This window comes from Chiloscyllium punctatum, chromosome 1, assembly GCF_047496795.1.
Source record: "Chiloscyllium punctatum isolate Juve2018m chromosome 1, sChiPun1.3, whole genome shotgun sequence".
Taxonomy (NCBI): Eukaryota; Metazoa; Chordata; class Chondrichthyes; order Orectolobiformes; family Hemiscylliidae; genus Chiloscyllium; species Chiloscyllium punctatum.
In genome coordinates this window covers 122408778-122430989 of record NC_092739.1, presented here as the reverse complement: position 1 = coordinate 122430989, position 22212 = coordinate 122408778, and the positions used below count along the sequence as shown (strand labels likewise).

The 22212-nt window shown below is 39.4% G+C and overlaps 1 protein-coding gene across 4 annotated transcripts in view; it reads right to left on the bottom strand.

The window, feature by feature from the left end:
* cntfr (ciliary neurotrophic factor receptor) overlaps positions 1–22212 on the bottom strand; it is a 375848-nt gene that overhangs the window by 59441 nt on the left and 294195 nt on the right. For all 4 annotated transcript variants that reach the window (XM_072573295.1, XM_072573296.1, XM_072573298.1 and 1 more), the window contains one exon: positions 10552–10715. In XM_072573295.1, the coding sequence (XP_072429396.1) occupies positions 10552–10715 (164 nt within the window). The remainder of the gene's footprint in view (positions 1–10551; positions 10716–22212) is intronic.

The window sequence follows — 22212 nt, the reverse complement described above, 5'->3', positions numbered from 1 at the left end:
AATATGGTGAAATGTGGCCACCCATACTGAATTGTCTATCAGCAGAAATGTCTTTTTGTAGAAGGGAAAAATAATACAATATTAGGATAAGCAAAATAAGGAATACAAGAAAAAGGCTAAGTCCCAGGTTCAACTTTCCAATCTGCGTTGAATTAGCTATAAATACAGTGGAATTCTGTTATGCGGTATAGGCTGGGATGGCAATATAACAGGGTCCATATACCAGAAACTGTCTAAAACACTTTGTTTCAGGCATCCTCTTCTTAGTAATCTGTTTCTGTACAATTGGAGCCTTCCCTACCAAGCCACTTTTCTTTGTTTAAATGTTTAAGCATTTCAGAATGTTTCCTCTATTGTTCCATAATGGGAGTGACTGAGTTCACAGTCATTTGAGTTATAGTAAAATATTACCAGAATCACATCCGGCGTTAAAGCTTCTGGTGGTTTTGCACTATGCTCGCGATTCTTTTGAAAAATTGATGTGTGGGAACATATTGCTTTCATATGAGGGATTCTGTTCCATTTTTCAACTTCTTCTATTGTCCCATGACGCTCACAGGAAAAAGTACAATCATTCTCTTTTGCAAGGTTTGCAGGGGTATTTCCATGATAGATGAACGTTTCTATTTTAAGCACAGATACGTGATTCTAATAGCTCAGTTCTGCAGTAGTGATATTGTGTCAATATTTAAAAATTAAATATTGCTTATTTGAGAACAGAATGAATTAGGTCTGGTCTTTGGTTTTATACATTTCTCTAATTCTACATCATAACTTTCCTCCCTCAAATGGTGCAGAACATCAGTCTGGCAGATGTTTTATGACGTAACAGGTGTGTGTGTCTTCAAAGCTGAAAAAGACGTTCAGTGCTGAAAGGGGTAATTATGGCAATTTATAAGCTCTCCCTTTGGCTCTGCTGGTAAGTAAAATAGCCAGTATGGAACTGAGCCATTTGAACAAGGAACATCCCACATTTAATTTTCCAGTCTGCGTTGAGTTAGCTGGTTAAGAACCAATAGGCATCTACAATTGCTTTTCAGTATCACCGAGGTGGAAAGTGAAAAAGTTACGCAAAGTTGCGCTGAGTCAAAAGCAGGTATGTCTGGATATTAGGTGAGAACAGGATATTGCTTAGCTGGGACTTTACCCACTGCTGCGGTCTTATTGCCTTTTGGCACTTGGAATTGCAATTGGGAGACATTGGAAAACATGCTTCTGGGTCACTATCACCCATTGTCCAATTTTGCACAAAGAATAACCTCTTAGAGTCTCGGCAACGATATTAGAGATGGCTAGTTCCACAGATCTTTGGTGCAAGTTCATTCTAGAACTACAAGAATAGTGAAGAAAGAATTAGAAGGCCAAAAAATATATTACTGCAAATTATTCATTGTATCCATACAGAAGCTACTGCAACCATTTAAACTCACTGTCTCATAATATGACATTTACAATGGTAGTTGATATTACTTTCTGAGCAATTCAGTACAGATTTAGTCAGCAAAGCCACACTAAACATTTATTTAGCTCAAAAATAACTGAATGTAGCCAAATTAACATTTCGATGAGTTGCTATGAGTTTTCCTCCAGCAACTAAGTGGCATTTTGATTCTATCCTATTAGAAATGGAATATGTATGCGGCCAAGGTATGAAATGATAAAATTCAAATAATTATTTTTATTACTTTTATTTCATTCTCCTTTGTTTCTAATTTTATGCCTAATTCCGTGAAAGAGCTGACTTCCTTTAATATATTTTTGCATGAGCTCTTTGTTGACTTTCCCTATCTTTCCAGAGTCAAGAGATGGGCGTGTTCAGGCAACACATCCAAACCTAATATTGTCCTCAATGGGTGGATGGACGGATGCACGCACGCACAAATGGATCACTGCATGGGGTGTACACATGTCAAGATCTGGAAATCTTCCTAACTTGCCTTTCTCAAAAAAAAAGAGTAAAAATTGTATCTATTTTATTTAGCAATTGAAACTGCAGTCCAATAAGCATTTTAAGGTCTGTAGTGATTTTATAAAGTGTGCTTTTTAACAGAATAAGGTTTTGTTTCCTGAGTAAATAACATTTGTAAATATTTAGCAATTCAATTCAGAATTGCAATTCTCAAAAGCCTGGGAGTTAAACTATATCATCTGGACTACAATGGCTCCGATCATCTAAGGGTCATTTTAAAAATGGAAAAGGCCAATGCGGAGGTTATATCAAAGAACTGCACATTTCTTTAATCTGGCCGTAGCCACAGACTTACAAAGTCACATGCCTCTGATGTATGTTTTTCTATCTCTCTTCCTGGGTCTGTTTCTTAAAGGCTTTGTGCTGCTGCCAAAAGTCACTTTGCCCAACCATCAGCAGTCAGATTAATGGGTAATCAATACCCAGTGCATTGCGGAACCATTAGCATTGCAAAAATCAGTTATTCAGCTGTCTCCTGTGACAGCTATCTCATGAAAGTCTTTCCTTCCCCTCCCCAACCCCCCCATTTTCTAGGAGACGATTTCTACATCAACCAGCGCTACACAGGGGATAAAAACCATGCTAATGTCATTTTGCCAAGTGTGCATTAATAATACAGTTTTGGCAGGTAGCCATTATTCCTACCAAGAGATGTATGATCGTTATCACTGCAGACTGACATCCAGATGGTCCTGAAAGGCCTAAATCCCATTGCAACTTGGGCAAGGTATCTTATGTCACCCAGTCCCGGACTGAAATATGTGGCTTTAATGCTCAACTGTCACATTTCCCTTTTTGTTTGTGTTCTTTAACCTTTATTTTACTTCTTTGTTCATGTGCACATTGTCCTAGGCTTCAGTCTGAAACTGTTTCCATGGTAATCATTCATTTATCTTCTATGATGTACTGGTTTTAAAAGAAGAAACTGGATAAAGCAAGGGATATGAAAATGCATCAATTTGATAACAGATGACATTTTGGTAGTATTCTTTTAATGAAAAACATTAAATCAAAGTCATGCCTGTTGCGGTGTCTCTTGCCATTGCATTTTGTGTTTCAGTTAATTCGTTACAGAACTGATGACTAGATATAGTTCATTCATCCTGTGTGCATGATCAATTTGTTATACATGCCAAACATTTAAACATACTTAATGGTTAATAAATTGCACCTAACTTTGAGGATTATTTTGCCCTTTTTAAGGGCTTAGTTAAGTAAAATCAATTTTTCATCATATTTAATTATTTGTGTTTTGTTTTAAACGATGCCTGATCCCATGTGGGCTTGCCACATAAGCTTTTATGCCCAGTTTAGGCTGCACATTCTTGCAAACTGCTTCTGGCTCTAAAACAATTAATATTAGACTATTGCATTTTTCTTTTGTCAAAATATCTCCACTCATCCCCTGAAAGAACTTACTGTTGCTTGGATGTGATTCCAGGAGGATGAGTAGCCTTCCAAGTGACCATTCTATGGTGGGACATCAGACAGGAATATTGGAACAACTCTTTAGATATACATGATGTCAAAGGTGAAAATAATCCTCTACTTCAGAATATACTTCCAGAAGCTAACACTTGCTGATTCTTCTCCTTTCTGGCTCAAGTGGGCTGAGGCAAATTATATCTCTCCATTGCTGTTCAGATGAAGATGTATGAACTCATCTCAGACCACAGATTAACTGTACTGTACTGTTTAATACTAGAGTGGATAACACAGAACCTATATTTACCAAATTTATCTGTTAGTCGAAGCCATGACAGGAGTTTTTTTTTTAATCAATTCAGTCTAGAAAAATCAGTATCATTGGCAAGGGGAGCATTTATTGCTCATACCTAATTGCTCTTGAGGTGGTGTTGCTAAGTTGTCTGCTTGAACTCCTGTAGTCCATGTGGTGAAGATGCTCCCATAGTGTTGTTATGTAGGAAATTTCAGATTTTTTTACGCAGTGATGATCAGTGTGATGTATTTCAATTTGGATGTCATGGAACATGAAAGTGAACTTGAAATTTGTGGTATTTCCATCTGCTTGCTGCTCTTGTCCTTCTACATGACTGAGGGCAACAATGTAAACGATGGTTTAAAACCTCAACAAATTATTGCAGTGTATCTTGCAGATACGGCCATAAAGACATAATGGCACATACAGAGTCTATTCAGCCCATCAGCCCAAGGTGACTCTGTAATAAATTGAGTCAGTCCAATTTTCCTGTTGTATCCAGGTGCCTCAAGTGCCCATCCAGCGTCCTGCAGAAATAATCAATCGTATCATTTCTGCCAAGTTTACAGGGATGAATCCCAGGGCATTACAGGTCACTGCGTAAAAAAGTTCTTCCTCCCATCACTTTGCAGCTCTTAACCAAAACCTTCAATCTTTGCCACCCAGTATTTGCACCAGTAACTAATAGGAAACAGTTTTCTTTTGTCTACCTTTGTCTAAGTGCGTCCAGCGCTATGAAATCACCTCTCAATTTACTTTGTTCCAAAGTCACAACTTCTACCACAGAGACAACGAAGGAATGGAGCTTAGAGCCTTCAACTCCCCACTTGATCAACAAGTCCCTTGAATGTAAAATTATGTTGAGTCTATGATGACACATCAACACGTTCGACAGAGATAAAGCAGTAACTGTCCAAGGATGATTAGTCCAACTTCTTCATTTAATGTTGTGGCTAAAATTCCGCAGCAGTGGAGTTATTCCACTAGATCTCTTCTGTGTCATCTCAAATGCCTTCAATCAGTCCTAAAGCATGGTTATCAGAACTGGATGCAATGCACAATTTATGGTTTTATCGGGGCTGAATAAAGGTTCAGCCTAGTCTCACTTTTATTCAAAACCTCTATTTATGAAGATAAAACATACACTTTGCAAATTATTTTCCAATATATCCTGTTTTCGAAGTTTTATGCAAATGAACTTCAAGGTCCCATTGTTCCTTCATACTCATTCGAACTGTGCCATTAAGTCTCTATTGCTACTTCCAATCTCTTGTGCCAAATTTAACTGTGTTATTTTCAATATGATACTTTCCTTCCCATACTGTTTCAGTCACACCCTCACTGTCAATGACATCTCCAAGTTTATAACACCTTTTATTTATATTCCGTACACAAGTCATTTATGGATATCAAAAGAATCTTAGCACTGCACATCATATTCTACTCTGAAAAATCAGTATTTAACATAATATGGTGCTTTATGTTCTTAAGCAATTTTTTCTTCAAGCTGGTGCAGATTATGAGCATGTTTCAATAATGGTACAAAATGATTTTTAAGAAGGTGGATGGGGTATCAACCAAATGTACTGCTCTGCCCTCAATGGTATGCACAATCTTAAGCAGCTGCACTCATTGAGAGAAATGAAATATTCTCTCAAACCTAATGTAACTATGCTTTGTAAATATGAGAAAAGTTCTGGGGAGTCCTACTTGCTTACTGCAGAATAAACTGGGTAAAATCAATGAGCATGAATGCTAAGGAGGATGAATTCCTGGAGTATATTCAAGATAGTTTTCTGGAGAAATCTGTTGAGGCGTTATAGAGTCATATAGCACAGAAACAGACCGTTCAGTACTACCAGTCCACACCAACCACAATCTCAAACCAATCTAAAAATCCCACTTGCCTGCGCTTAGCCCGTATCCCTTCAAACCTTTCTTATGCACGTACATATACAAAAGTTTTTAAAATGTTGAGGAGTCAACTAAGGCACAGGGCATTTTAGCTTTAGTATTATGCAACCAGAAAGAGCTAATCAATAATCTTATTGCAAAAGGACTTTTCTGGAATAGTGGCCATTATATAAGAAGCAGGTGATGACTGTGGGTCTGTGCTTGATAGAGTTTAGAAGGATGAGGGGAATGGGATCTGATTGAAACTTCCAAGAGGAGTGGATAGAGTGGACATGGAGAAAATGATTCCACGAGTAGGAGAGACTAGGATCTGAGGGCATGGCCTCAGACTGAAGGGACAACTCTTTAGAAGTGAGATGAGAAAGAATTTCTTCAGCCAAAGGATGGTTAATCTGTGGTACTCATTGCCACAGAAGGCTTTACAGGGTACATCATTGAATGGATTTAAGACAGAGACAGATAGGTTCTTGATTAGTAAGGAGATCAAGGGTTACGGGGAGAAGGCAGGAGAATGGAGTTGAGAACTATATCAGCCATGATCGAATGGTGGATCTGGCTCAATGGGCCTAACTCTACTCCTATATTTTATGGTGCTTTACCAGTATAGCATGAGATTATGGTATTGAGGTAGACGGTCAGCCATTATCCAGCATTACACAGGAAGTTTGAGGGGCTGAAGGGCCTACTCCTATATTTCTACCTTGCCTTTGACCTGGTCTCGGAATGTTAAAATTTATGTGGTTTGAATTAAGTTTCATGTCAACTTAAATTTCCATAATGTTCGTAATGTTGCTGCTGAATGTTAAGAGGAGCTGGTTTGTCTTTATCTTTTTGGAGATGGTCATTGCCTGATACTTAAGTAGAAAGCAATATTTGTGCAACACATCAACGCAAGCCTGGACGTTGACCAGGTCTCAGTTGCAGGTACTGTCAGCTTCATTATGTGAATGCTATGTAATCATCAGTGAATATCCTATTTTCAAAGATATGTTAAGGGATAAAGCAACTGAGTCTCAGACACTTCCCTGAGAGTCATCTGCCGTGATGTTCTGGGACTGATATGATCGTTCTGCAACAACTACAACCACTGTTCTTTGCATTAGCTATGAATACAGCAGTGAAAAGATTCTTTTCTTGAATTCTTGAATTAATGGATAATAATGCCAGGTCATGCCCTGAAACAATAACTTAATTTCTCTCTTCACAGATCCTGCTATTTCCAAAATGTTTTGTTTCTCTATTTCATTAGGTTTCCTTAGGTTAAGGATTGATAATATGTTTCATTGTTGTCAATGTCAGTCAATCTAACCTCACCTCTATAATCCTACTCTTTCAGCTTTTTAAAACAAAGCATGTTTGGACATTGTATGAAACACCTATGGGACAGCTGAAACTTGAACCTGGACCTTCTGATCTGAAGTTAGGCAATATACAGCCCTAATTCTACTCTCTTATCTGCATATGGAACAAGACTGTAGTGAGCCCTAGAGCCATTTGGTCCACTTAAAATGCAAACTGCAAGTGTCACCATTGATAATGCCATCTACTCCTTTGGAGCTGACAGAACCTAAACTGAATATCAATGTGCAGGTAAATGATAAATATTTTACAATGAACGTTTTCCTACAGCTTTATTGATGATGGAGCGTAGACTGATGTGAAGGTAGTTGATCAGATTAGGATTGTCCTACCTTTTTTTGTAGACATGATGTAAATGTGGCAATCTTCTACTTTGTCAGGAATATGTTAGCTAGACTGGAACAACTAGTGGCGCACCAAGGCTATTAATTAAGTACACACTTCAGCATTACAATCAGTACCGACATTTAGCTTTTCCTTAATATTCAAATTTTAACCATTATAGCATATCCAATTGGCCAAAAGTAAACACTTACTGGAACTACTGTTCTTGATTCCAATACCAGTTCTTGATAACTATTAGTCCTTTCATCATTCCCCTTAGATCCTTACTATCCACTTTACCTCTTTTATTACAGAATAGTGAAAGATGCCATCTCAGCTTCAAAGCTCTAATCATCATGCTACCAGATATTTTCACAGATGTTATGTGTGGCATGTTTGCGTTATAGAGTCATATAGCACAGAAACAGACCGTTCAGTACTACCAGTCCACACCAACCACAATCTCAAACCAATCTAAAAATCCCACTTGCCTGTGCTTAGCCCGTATCCCTTCAAACCTTTCTTATGCACGTACATATACAAAAGTTTTTAAAATGTTGTATGTGTACCTGCATTTACCACTTCCTCTGGAAGTTCATTCCACATACAAACCTTTCTCTGTGTGAAATAGTTGCCCCTCGTGTCCTTTTAATTTTATTTTCCTCTCACCTTTTTGGGAGCCCTATTATCTCATGCCCTCACTCCAACCATTTCTTCTCCAGACAACACAGTTGGACCAAGATAGCTGGAAGCCTAGTCACCAGAATATGTCACAACTGAATGTAAGTGAAAGATGGGGTCCCAAGATTCCAAGTTGCTAGTCATGCTTAATCAGTTCTAAATCATTCAACATTGTAGTTGTTGAACAGGTTTAACGGAACTGTAAGATAAATTTCTGTAGGGATTCAATAAAACCTTACAGAGCTGTATTTAAATATACTGAAAACAAAAGGTGCTGGAGATCACAGTGGGTGTGGCAGCAACCATGGAGAGAGAGAGAGAGAGAGAGAGAGAGCAAACTAACGCATCGAGTCTAGATGACTCTTCATCAGAGCTGAAGTATCTAATTATGATTCTGACAGAAAACCTTTTAAAACAAAAAAAGTCATGAAAACCAGGTGGGCGTTAGGAAATTCTGAAGAATTACACCTTTTTAAATAAGGTTTCCACTGTCTACAGCCCTGTAAAGTAAATTCCACCTTCAGGGCCAAGGAACACAGATACAGGAGTAGGACATTCAGCCCCTTGAACCTGTGCCATCATTCAATTAGATCATGGCTGATCTGCAGCCTAACTCCATATACTGACCTTTGGCCTATATCCCTTAGTATTTTTGCTTTACAGAAGTTTATCTATCTCGGATTAGAGTCATAGAGTCGTAATGATGTACAGCATGGAAACACACCCTTCAGTCCAACCTGTCCATACCAACCACATATCCCAACCCAATCTAGTCCCACTTGCCAGCACTTGGCCTATATCCCTCCAAACCTTTCCTATTCATATACCCATCCAAGTGCCTTTTTAATGTTGCAATTGTACCAGCCTCCACCACTTCCTCCGGTAGCTCATTCCATACATGTACCATCCTCTGTGTGAAAAAGTTGCCCCTTAGGTCTCTTTTCTATCTTTCCCCTCTGACCCTAAACCTATGCCCTCTAATTTTGGACTTCCCCACCCCAGGGAAAAGACTTTGTCTATTTATCCTATCCATGCCCCTCATAATTTTGTAAACCTCTATAAGGTCACCCCTCAGCCTCCGACACTCCAGGGAAAATGGCCCCAGCCTGTTCAGCCTCTCCCTATGGCTCAAATCCCCCAATCCTGGCAACATCCTTGTAAATCTTTTCTGAACCCTTTCGAGTTTCATAACATCTTTCCAATTGGAAGGAGACCAGAATTGCATGCACTATTCCAATTGCGGCCTGATTTTAAATTAATAACTTATCAAGCATCAACTGCTGTCTGTGGAAGAGATTTCCAAAAGTCTATTATACTCTATGTGTAGAAGTGCTTCCTAAAATCTCTGCTGAGTAGTCTGGTCCTAATTTTTAGACTGTTTCCCTTCGTTCTAGAATCTCCAACCAGTGGAAATGATTTAGATTTATCAACGCTGTCTTTTCCAGTTAATATCTTGAAGACTTTGATCTGTGGGAGAGAAAGCAAAGTTAACATTTCAAGTTCAGTAATCCTTCTTCAGTTCTGAAAAAGTCATATAAGACTCGAAATGTTAACTCTGCTTTCTCTCCACAGATGCTACCAGACCTGGTGAGTTGCTTCAGAGATCTGTGTTTCTATTATAAGTATAAAGTACTTGATTGACATGGTTATGCCAACTGCTCACTCTGCATTACTTTCTCCAGGATTGTCCTAGTGCAGAAAGTTTAATCATCAATCCACTCCTATATGAATAATTTCCTTGTTTACTTCTAACATCTACTTTTGTGCACTAAAAACAATTGCCCAAATTTTCCAATGGGGGACAGTGTGAGTTATATCACTGAGGTGTGCCGAGATCTCAAGATGTTCAACATCCACAGTACCCATGCAGGAAGATTAAATTTCTGATGTCTGGTTTTACTCTGCTCAGACTGACGCATGATTCTTACAACAGTGGGTCAGATAGGCAGAACTACGGGTACACAAGTCATTGGCCCTAAATTTAGTTTGATTTATACACAAATTTACTAAGAATTTTTCAAAACAGATGTAAAGTCCGCTCAGGAGCATAACTCTGAGTAATTCAGCTGAAGCATCAGAGCACAAGGTCAGCAGCAGCACTCCTGATGATGTTCGTTTCCCTCGTGACATGGAGGTGGGTGAAAACTATGGCACCCACTGGGTGGGTAGAGGGCTGTGGGGGATGGCTTTGAGCTATATTGGGGGTGGAGGGGAAGGTGAGCAGGAGGAGTTAGCAATATCAATGGAGGATATTGACAGGTCCTTTTAAAACAATGTAAGTCAATGAATTGAAAGTAGACCTTAAACAGTGAAAACAGTGCAGCTTGTCTGGAATCATGCTCAACACTTGACTGCCTAACTCCACTCATTGCAGCTCGAGTAGGCAATGGAGTGCAAAGAATCTAACTGAAGTGGGAAATTAGATTAAATCACAGTCAGTGTCAGGTGCTCCCTCTCTAATGCAGATCCCCGAAGATCTGGAACATTTCTTTTGTCTAAAATAAAATCATCAAATGACGTGAGGGTAAGAGGAAAAAAAACATTTTACTCATTGCAGCTGAAATAAGAGACAAGACGCACTCACATGTTGCCAGTCATCCAGAATAACTGGTTTATACCTCAGGAAGTACTTCAGGGGAATTGAATCTGGCTCCGGCCATGTTAATGGATTCCTCCATTTAACTTCCAGTTTGCGAGGGGAGTCAGGAATCGTATTGACTTCAATTATCTCTGGAGGGTCTGGTTTCACTAGAAAGAGAAAACAAAATCAGCTCAATAGTACTTTTTTTTAAATTTAAGACGTGATTACATGATGTTTTAAAAAAGTTCAATTCAATGTCACCGCTGAGAAGTGAAGCAATTTTAAATGACATAAAATGAAAATTTTTGTTCTCATCAATTCCTAATAGTTTGTTGTAACCTTCTCCGTCGTCATTTTTTTCATTTCTACATAAACTGCAAATCTTACTACTGTTCCCCCACCAACATGGCCACCACATGGTCAAAAGAGGTTATTTGGTTGATAGGGAAGCTTTTCGCATTCTGATGTTTACAGTCTGTACATTGGTTCCCCAGATTACAAGGAGATTGGAGTGACAAACAGTGTCTGGATGCAGAGACCCCACCTTGCATCAACATCAGCAGCTCACAATGGGAGCTCGTCAACATCTTTACATTGCTTGAATCAATAATTACCAACAAGTAAATGGGCAATAAATGTTGGCTTCGCCACTGACACCCGCATCGCAGGAATGAATACTCAAAAGGTCTAGTGAAAATACTACGAGGCCATTGCCTCCCCTTTTGAGCTGAACAAACACAAAATAAAAGGTATTTTAGAGTGGATAAAATCTTAGAGGATCAGCAAGGCCAATAAATGCAGAGTGTCATCAAGATTGAAAATTAGAATAGGAGAGGGATTCCCTTTGGTGTGCAGGTGGTCCTGCCTTAATGTAGTTTTAACAGGAGATGAAGAGGCTCAAAAAAGTTTGATAAAGTTCTGACCTTGATTATGGGCAAGCCAGTGTTGCATGACCAAGATAGAAGAAAGGAAAGGTTTTGTCAGTGACAAAGGAAGTAAAGGAACAGATAAGTCAGAACAGGTTAACAACTCCAGTATTATCATGATAAATTGAAGTTCCAACAAAGGCTAGAAGCTGGAAATTTGAAAGTGCAGTTCTAAATGCTACTTTGGAACAGTTGATTTGATTTTGGGGGTGGTTAGATGCATGCAGAAAGGTAAAAGATTAAGGAAAATATGTGTGACTAGGAAATGGTCAGAGATGTTATTGAGACCAATCAAGTACAAAGGCCACAAGAAATGACAAAGTTAAGGGTTATCTGTCAACATGGGTAAGCAAATTTATATAGAAGGATGGGAAAGTAAACAGGACATAGCTACTTCATTTTGGATACATGTATGCTTTTCCTTCACAGAATAAATGTGGCCTCAAAAAATATTCTGTCCCAATGGGGACCATACCACAGGAAAGTAAGTAATTAAGATCATTTCCCAGATATGCCTTATTTCTCTTAAGCTGACTGATTACAGGGGCTAATAGGGACACAAGCCAACTCCCATCCTTAGATTATAAAGGAGAGAATTACTCACCTTGCCTTGGAACCTATCCTGAAATGGGTAGTAGATCTACACATGGCACATTGCAAGAATTTGCCCAGCAGTAAGGAAAAAGAATGGTTTCAGCTGGAAATTCAATTCAATTGATGTGACATATGGCCCACATACCTGGCACTGCACCAGCACTGAACTGCATACACAATGCCACTCAATCGCATTGTAGATAGAATATCTTTCTGGACTGATGAAAGCATTCTATTAGCAGAAAGTAACATTCTAGTAGCAACTACATTGTAGCAGTGTGAAACAGCTTGCCTAACCTATTCAAATCTTTGAGACACTGCTTTTCCAGGGAAAGTAGAGGTGGATTTGGCACTTTTCAGCTTCAAAAGTGAGGGCCTTTGAAATAGAACATCTTCCCATTTTCTGCACATTTTTTTTCACAGCTTTTATCAACTCCTCAATGATTAGTTCATGCATGCAAATAGACCCAACCATATTAGTATGATTTCTTTTTCCTTTCTATATAGCAATTGAGACTGTAAAACCCAATTGAGTACTAACTTTTGCTGAATCATACCCACTTAAGGTCTCTGGGTTCATAAACTCTAGGAATAAGATTGAGATTGCCCACTGGTGGGAACGGTTAGCTCACTGAGTTAGTACACTGTCTTGCTGCTTTTGTTTCTGTGCTTGACAGCTCATCTGCAATCATTTAGGCTTCTTCTCTTCTCTCTCTTGGTTATTGATGTTCTACATGAAATAACTTTTGAACACTTACAAATGAGAAAGGTAGGAAAAACAGCAAGGGTGGATACATTCCCAGGATCACTGGCTCTCATTCTAGGGATTTAAATAAAGTGGGTGAGGACATTGATGGCCTAAACTATGAGATTAGAAGTTCTCTTGATTCTGGAACCATTCCTTTAGATTGGAAAATTGTGAATGCTAGTCTTCGAATTAAAATATGTAAGAGAGGAAACGAGGGAATTATGGACTAATTAGACTAACATCTGGAATCAGAAAATAACTCGAGTCTATAATAATGATAAGGTGACTAAAAGCCTTGAAAATCTTCACCTGCTCAGAGAGAGAGCCAGCATCAGTCTGTACGTTATAGATCATGATGGTCAAACCTGACTGAGTGTTTGAAAAAGACAGGGAACTTTTATGAATACCAGTTTTAGGAGTTTCCAGAAGGCATTTGATAAAGACCCTTACAGGAGACAGTTAAAGCTCTATGGAATTTCAGGAAAAAGTTTGGCCTGGTTAAGAAATTGAATGAATGACAAGTGACAGAGTACAAATAATGGACAATTGTTTAAATTGACAAGATGTGACTAATGTTGCGACCTCAGCTATTTACCAAATCTATTAACGACATAGATAATGGGATTGGAAGCTACATGTCAAACTTTGGCCATGATATCGAGTTAGAAGGTAATGTGAGCAGGAAAATGCATAAAATTACAAAGAATTATTGATAGATTGAGTAAATGGGCAAAACTGGGAGGTCCGTCACCTAAAACAGACAGCACAAAGTACTTCCTAAATGCTGAAATGGAGAAAAACTAGTCACATGAAAGCCCAAAAATAGTGAATGCACACCTATTGATCATTAAAATGCAATGAACACATATGAAAAAAATCAAAAAGGCTAATGAGGTGCTGGTCTTTTTACACAGTGGACTAGATCACAAGGGTCAAATGTCACCTTCAAACTCTTCAAGCCTTCGTTAGAACACACCTTCCCTTTTCTTATGCCTGGCAGAGCATGGATGAGAAAAGGATGTGCTTACATCTGTTTCCATTGCTTGATTATAATTAGCGGCTATAACTTGAAGGATTTCACTACATATCAAAAATAGAAGACCAGGAGACTCTCCTGCAGTTACCATGTTTTACAAATGCATGTTTCAGAGCCATCAAGTTCTAGATTAGAGCTCAAACCTAGAACTTCTTGATCAGAACCACATACACTACCCATCGCATTAGAAGGAAAGAGTGACCACACCTTAGGAAAGATATGTTGATCTTCAAAGTAGTTCAGTACAGATTCACAAGAGTGAGAACTAGAGTCATACAATGTAGAAACAGGCCCCTCAGTCCACTATGTCAATGCTGCCCAACAAACACTAAACCACATTAATCCCATTACTTGCACTTGATCCACATCCTACTATTCCCTGGCATTTTAAGTGCATATCCAGATGCTTCTTGAATGTTGAGGGAGTACCTGCCTCCACCACTCTCTCAGGTAGTGTGTTCCATATTTCTAACACCCTTGGGGTGAAAAAAGGAACCACTTGCCCCTCACCTTAAACTTATGCCCTCTGGGCTTACGCGCATTTGGCAAAGTTTAAATATACTCACAATCTACTCATCTTTATGCCTCTGATAATTTTGTATACTTCAATCAGATCCCTCCCTCAGCCTCCTCTGTTCCAATGAAAACAAACCCAGCCTATCCGGTCTTTGCTCATAATGGAGACTTTCCATCCAGGCAGCATCCTGGTGAATCTCCCCTGCACCTTCTCCAGTGCAATCACATTTTCGGATAGTGTGGTGAACCAGAACTGCACACAGTATTCCATCTATGGCCGAACCAATGTTTTATAAAATCGTAACAAAACTTTCTCACTCCTACATTCTATGCCCCAGCTAATGAAGGCAAGCATCCCATAAGCCTTCTTCACCTCCCTGCCTATCTGCGCTGACACCTTCAGAGAACTATGGACTTGTACACCAAGGTCCCTTTGTTCGCCAGTACTCACTAGGAATCTACCATTCATTGTGCATATCTTTCCCTCTTACACCTCCCCAAAATGCATCATTTAACGCTTATGATTAAATTGTATCTGCCATTGCTCCGCCCAATTTACAGGTTGAACAATATCAGACAGTAGCCTGAGACAGTCCTCCTCACTATCAAAAACAGCTCCAATGTTCATGTCATTTATAAAAACTTACGAATGAAATCTTCTACATTCACATCCAAGTTTGCAGATGACACAAAGGTTGGAGGTGTCGTTGACAGTATAGAGGGCTGTTGTAGGCTGCAGCGGGACATTGACAGGATGCAGAAATGGGCTGAGAGGTGGCAGATGGAGTTCAACTTGGATAAATGCAAGGTGATGCACTTTGGAAGGTCGAATTTGAAAGCTGAGTACAGGATTAAGGATAGGATTCTTGGCAGTGTGGAGGAACAGAGGGATCTCGGTGTGCAGGTACATAGATCCCTTAAAATGGCCACCCAAGTGGACAGGGTTGTTAAGAAAGCACATGGTGTTTTGGCTTCCATTAACAGGGGGATTGAGTTTAAGAGTTGTGAGATCTTGCTGCAGCTCTATAAAACTTTGGTTAGACCACACTTGGAATACTGCGTCCAGTTCTGGTTGCCCTATTATAGGAAAGATGTGGATGCTTTGGAGAGGGTTCAGTGGAGGTTTACCAGGATGCTGCCTGGACTTATCTTATGAAGAGAGGTCGACTGAGTTCGAACTTTTTCCATTGGAGAAAAGGAGGGGGAGAGGGGACCTAATTGAGGTATACAAGACAATGAGAGGCATAGATAGATTCGATAGCCAGAGACTATTTCCCAGGGCAGAAATGGCTAACATGAGGGGTCATAGTTTTAAGCTGGTTGGAGGAAAGTATAGAGGGGATGTCAGAGGTGGGTTCTTTACACAGAGAGTTGAGACAGCATGGAATGTGTTGCCAGCAGCAGTTGTGGAAGCGAGGTCCTTGGGGATATTTAAGAGACTGCTGGACATGCATATGGTCACAGAAATTTGAGGGTGCATACATGAGGATCAATGGTCGGCACAACATCATGGGCTGAAGGGCCTGTTCTGTGCTGCACTCTTCTATGTTCTATTTCTCATGATCTTAGCAGACAAAGATACTTTGTGCCCCCATTTGCTCTCTTAATTTCATTTTTAAGTAACCCTATACTCCCTACGTTTTTGAAGGGCTTCCCTGTTTTTAATGCCCTATATCTGACATATGCTTCCCTTGTTCTCTTTATTAAACTCTCAGTATCTCTTGACATATAAGATTCTCTGGATTTGTTGGACTTGTTCTTCACTTTTCAAAGAACAAATTCATTCCAGATTCTCACATTATTACTTTTTAAAAGACTCCATTTTCCAAAGGTAGTCTTATGTGCAAGTACCTGTTCTCAGTTTATGTTTGCCAGATACTCTCTAACGACACTAAAAATCAGCCTTCCTCCAGTTTAGAAACTTAACTTCTGCACTACCCTCATCCATTTCTAAAATGACTTTGAAACTTACAGCTATGGTCACTATTCACAAAATGCTTGCCCTCTGAAACTTCAACAGCTTCATTCCCTAGGATTAGGTTGAGTATTGCCCCATCTCTGTAAGATTATCAATGCACTGGCTCAAACAGCTTGACTGAATACACTTTAGAATCATGGAGTCATAGAGTTGTACAGCACAGAAACAACCCCTTCGACAAAAAAATAGAAATTGTTGGAAAAGCTCAGCAAGTCTGGCAGCACCTGTGGAGAGAAATCAGAGTTAACATTTCAGGTTGAGTGGCCTTTCCTCAGAACAGACCCTTTGTCCAACTTGTCCATGCCAAACAGATATCCTAAATTAATCTATTCCCATTTAGCATTTGGCCCATTTCCCTCCAAACTCTTCCTATTCATGTACCCATCCAGATGCCTGTTAAATGTTGTAATGGTACCAGCCTCCACCACATCTTCTGGCAGCTCATTTCACACACACCACCCTCTGTGTGGAAAGCTGCCCTTAGGTCCCTTTTAAATCTTTCCCCTCTCACCTTAAACTTATACCCTCTAGTTCTGGACTCCCCTACCCTGGAAAAAGACCTTGGCTATTCACCCTATCCATGCTCCTCATGATTTTATAAACCTCGATAAGGTCACCCCTCACCTCCTGATGTTCCAGCCAATTCAGCCTCTCTCTAAGGTTCAAGCCTTCCAACCCCAGCAACATGCTTGTAAATCTTTTCTGATCCCTTTCAAGTTTAACAACATCTTTCCTATAGCAAAGAGACCAGAAGTGAATGCAGTATTCCAGAAGTGGCCTAACCAATGTCCTGTACAGCCATAACACGACATCCCATAACATAACATACTTAATGCACTGACCAATAAAGGCAAGCTTACCAAATTCCTTCTTTGCTAACCTATCTACCTGCGATTCTAACTTCAGAGAACTATGAACCTGCACTTCAAGGTCTCTTTGTCCAGCATCACTCCCCAGGACCTTAAAGTCCTACCCTTATTTACCTTACCAAAATGCAACATCTCACATTTATCTAAATTAAACTCCATCTGCCACTCCTAAACATTTCACCCCATCTAATCCTTTCACATGAAGGTGATCCTAGTTAATATTAGCCAAGTTGAAGTCCCCAACAACTATAATCCTGTTTCTCTCACAGCTTTCTGTGATTTGCCTACGTAGTTAATCCTTTCTCTCCCTCACAAACTTGAGAGGCATGTAGTATAATTCCAGCAGGATAATCACCCTTTATTTCTAAGCTCTGCATCTAGGTCAGAAGGCACACAGCACCAGGTTACAGTCCCCAAGTTTATTTGAAATCACAAGCTTTTGGAGCACTGCTCCTTTGTCAGGTGAAGTGACCTGATGAAGGAGCAACACCTGAAAGCTTGTAATTTCAAATAAACCATTAGACTATAAGCTAGTGTTGTGTGACTTCTGACCTTGTCAACCCTAGAACTTAATTCTAATTTGATTCAAGTTCAAGATGTTAAGGCAAGCAGTTAAGGTACAGAGAAAGAGAGAGAGAGAGAGAGAGAGAACTATTTCTGATAGTTTGGGAGTCTAGGACAAGTTAGTGGGCACAGACAAAAAATTAAGAGTCAAATCTTTTAGAAGTAAAATTAGAAAGTAGTATTATACACAGAAGATGGTAGCAACTCTTCCACAAGTGGTGATTGATGTTCATTAGGTTTGAATTTCAAATCTGAGATTGATATTCCTTTTAATTCAAATATGAGGCAATGATAGTTAGGTCCAAGCTTTGTTGGATTACCTAGACATTATAGGAAGGCTTACAAAGAAGGACGAGAGTGAAGTTAGGGCTAAGATATATTATTGGAAGAAAGGAATAGTTAGTATCAGCTAAGTTTATGAGTGGTGGCCATGCAACGTCACTGTAATATTACACTATGTTCCTTCCCTTGCCTTAGTTTGTCTAAGTTCCATTCAGGTCTGCCCTTCAAACTGGGGAGACTGAAGACACTATTACTTCAACAGTCTAACTTGGATTTGAGTCAGATCTCATAGAATAAAGGATATTATATTTGTTCATGTATCTAAGCCTATCAATTGAGCTGACTTCTAGGTGAGGATCTTATCAATGACGGAAGTTTCAACTCAAAGTTAGGGGTTTCTCTGAAATTCTTCTCCACCCACTTGCATAACCCTGATTAATATCCAAGTACATCTGACTGAACGATGCCATGCATTAATTATCAATTATTGGGATGCCTACATCCGGTACTGGTAAGATGCCAGTGATATTCAGCTAATACTACTTTAACTTTGAGTGGAGTATAAATATGGTCATGAGACTGATTAGGTTGAATGTACAGATAACATGCCATATATTCTAACTATTTCCATGTGATACAAAATCTTCATATTTGTCTAGTACTTTTTTTGAATTAACAGCAGACTTTAAATGTTTCTTCAATCCGTTAGTCTATTGCTGAAATATTGTTCAAAGTTTAAGAAATATTCTGAGGATGTCATATTTCATTATATTATTTTTATTAAATGTATGTACAGGACCCGCGTGTCAAGTGATGTTTGGAAGTGCATGATGTCAAAAATTGAAGTTAAGACAAAGGTTACGGATGAGATATAGTACGCGATGTGTAGGATTGTCCATTAGGATCCACAGCGGTAACATGAAACATTGTCAGTTTTATATTTAGAATTTCAATATCTTGAATGCTGTAGACTTGTAAAAGCACCATGAACTTTGCTAATGCTGTTGAGCTCTTGGGGCTATTAATGCCTTCTTTCAAAGGTAGACACAGTCAGATCATGATCTCTTTCAAGTAATTGACAGCGCATCTTTAAAGATTTTGAGACTTAATTTATTGGATTAAAAAAGGTTTGTGAAAATCTAAGGGTATGATAGCACAGTGGTTACGTTATAAGATTAGTAATTCAGACCACAGCAAATGTGGTTGACTCTTTACTGCCCTCTGAAATCGCCAAATAATCCACTTAATTGAATCTAGCCACTAAAAAAAATCTGATAAAAGAATTAAACTGGACAGACCATGTGCTATTGACAAAGACAATAAAAATGACAACAGCACTCACAGCTCTGTTGCCCATTGGAAGTCCTCTTTGCTAAATTCTGGGGTTCATGCCACAAATGAGACATATTCAAGAAACAGGAGAAAGTGAGGACTGCAGATGCTGGAGATCAGAGCTGAAAATGTGTTGCTGGAAAAGCGCAGCAGGTCAGGCAGCATCCAAGGAGCAGGAGAATCGACGTTTCGGGCATGAGGAATTCCTGAAGAAGGGCTCATTTTCAGCCATATTCAAGAAACAGCCTGATATTGTCCTTAACATACAGATTCTATGGGAATGACTATATCCTCAACATGTCCATCATCATCCCACCACCAATAGGATACGCCACCAGAGGTGGCAACACAGGAGGTCTACAGTTAGGAGGGAGTTGCCTGGGGAGTCTTCAGCATTAATCTTGGACTCCACAAAATCTCATGACATCAAGTCAAACATAATGTCCACAATGCAGTAAAACCTGGACAATATTCACAGACACTGCAGTAAATGCCAAAATCCAAGTAAAATTTGTTGAGATATGGTTGTCATTTGATGTTCTTGAAGTCTGATCAATAATGGGAAAAATGAGGTGGATAGGTGAGCATGGGTTACAATCAGAAAGCAGAACAAAGATATGAATGTATTAACACTTCCTACAAGAACTTAATCGGAAATAAAGTATTTTGCCAGCTGAATACAAATCATTCAGATAACAAGGTTTAGACCTTCTAAATTGAATTGCTGGATGAAATCCATAAGAAATATAATCTGTTAAATGCCTATGAAGTCTGGTCAGACAAATTTAAAACAAAGTGGTCCTTCCTGGGATGAGCATAGCATGGATTCCAACAGATGGAAAAGCAGCTTGAATTGCTTTTTTGAAGTATTTTTTGCTACATATTCATGAGGGTTGTAGATCAAACAACATAAAAATTGCAAGATGATACTTTTCATAGAGAAATGTTTCTGAACCATCCAAAAAGGCAGTGGAATTGGACGAATTATGGTAACTAACAAAGGCCTCATGGCCTGATTGATATTTCCAATGTAGTTTACTTTGGTGAGATCTCTTATTGAAAACATACTGGAATATTCTAATCCCACAATGTCTCACTGGCAAAATAAAGTCAACTTTTGCAGCATCTTCATGAATGAGTGGCGATGTTTTCTTATGGGATGGAAGTATGGAATTTTTGTCATTTAAAATGTGTTATTAATAAGAGTACAGCAGATTTTTTAATTGGGAGTCAGGCTTGTGGGAATTATAAATTAAGTGTCCTTGATATTTGGAGACACATTTTGCTCCAACTGCCAGACAAAAAATACATTTCCAATAGCATGGCAAGGGAACAAGTGAAAACATGACCTTCGAAGGAAAAGATTACATAATAAACTGGAGAGAAATTATTGGTTCATAATATTCCTACTGAGTTTAAGATCAACAGAGGAAAATCTATGGGCTGGATTGTCCCCCAATAGACACGGAGCTCTGGAATATTTCAGTGTCCATACGAAGTAAAGAGTCACTTTCTGACCTCCACCCCAACCACTTCTTCCCCACACCCACACACAAACACCTTAATTGGCCCGGAGTCAAGTTTGTCGTTTTGAGTTCTTGAAAACCGAGGCCCAATCTGAAGGTTTCCAACTTTTAGCAGGCAGCAGATTGTAATGAGAAGCAAGTAAGAGACAGGATGCTTCAGGATGGAGGTGCACTCTCTTCAATGAGTTTAGGTTGTAGAGTGAAGGAACCTTTCTGCAGGGTGACGGAGACTGCTCCTGTACTCAGGCAGACAGGGGTAACATTGAGTGATTGCTGGGAGGCCTACCCCAAACACTTAAACTGACCCCCCTCACCAGGTCAATTTCTCAGTTCAAATTCATATAGGTCAATGCATCTGAACAAATAATTCCACCTCGTTAGTCCAAATATTCAGTCAATCTGTAAGGAACTTGGCATACTAAACATGAAGTGAGAATTCTCAAAGACAGATGCCCAATTAGCATTCAATTATGTTGATCAACATGTTGCTGTAATATGATACTGACAGCAAAGATGTGAGATTTATCTAAAGTTTATTTTTGGGGAAAAGCAAAAAACATAAAGTTAAAAGAGGGACAAACTGACATAAAGCTGGGGCGGCACAATAACTCACTGCACCAAGGACCTGGGTTCGAGTCCAGCCTTGGACAATATATTTCCCAAGTCTAGATTAGAGTGGTGCTGGAAAAGCACAGCAGGGCAGGCAGCTCCTTGGATGCTGCCTGACCTGCTGTGCTTTTCCAGCACCACTCTAATCTAGACTCTGATTTCCACCATCTGCAATCCTCACTTTTGCCCAATATATTTCCAAGTCACGATGAATGTTTTGGAGGGGAACCTGAAGTTGGTGGTATCTCCACATATCTGTTGCCCTTGTCCTCCGAGACGGAAGTGGTCATGGGTTAGGAAGGTGCTGTCTAAGGATTTTTGGTAAATTTCTGCAATGCAACTTTGATTTGATTTGATTTATTGTCACATGTACCTAAGTATAGTGAAAGGTTTTGTTTGCGAGCAGTACAGGCAGATCACAGTAAGGACATACAGATCATAGGGTGAAAAAAAAAAACTTGGACAGAATAAGGCATACAGGTTACACCGCACAGGGCATTTGCCCCCGATACCCATTGATTCCAGTTTTACCAGGGCTCCTAATGCCACACTTGGTCGAATGTGGCCTCAATGTCAAGGGCTGTCACTCTTCCCTCATCTTTGGAATTTATTTCTTTTGTCCATGCTTGGACCAAGACTGGAATGAGGTCAGGAGCTGAGTGGCCTTGGTGGAACCCAGACTGG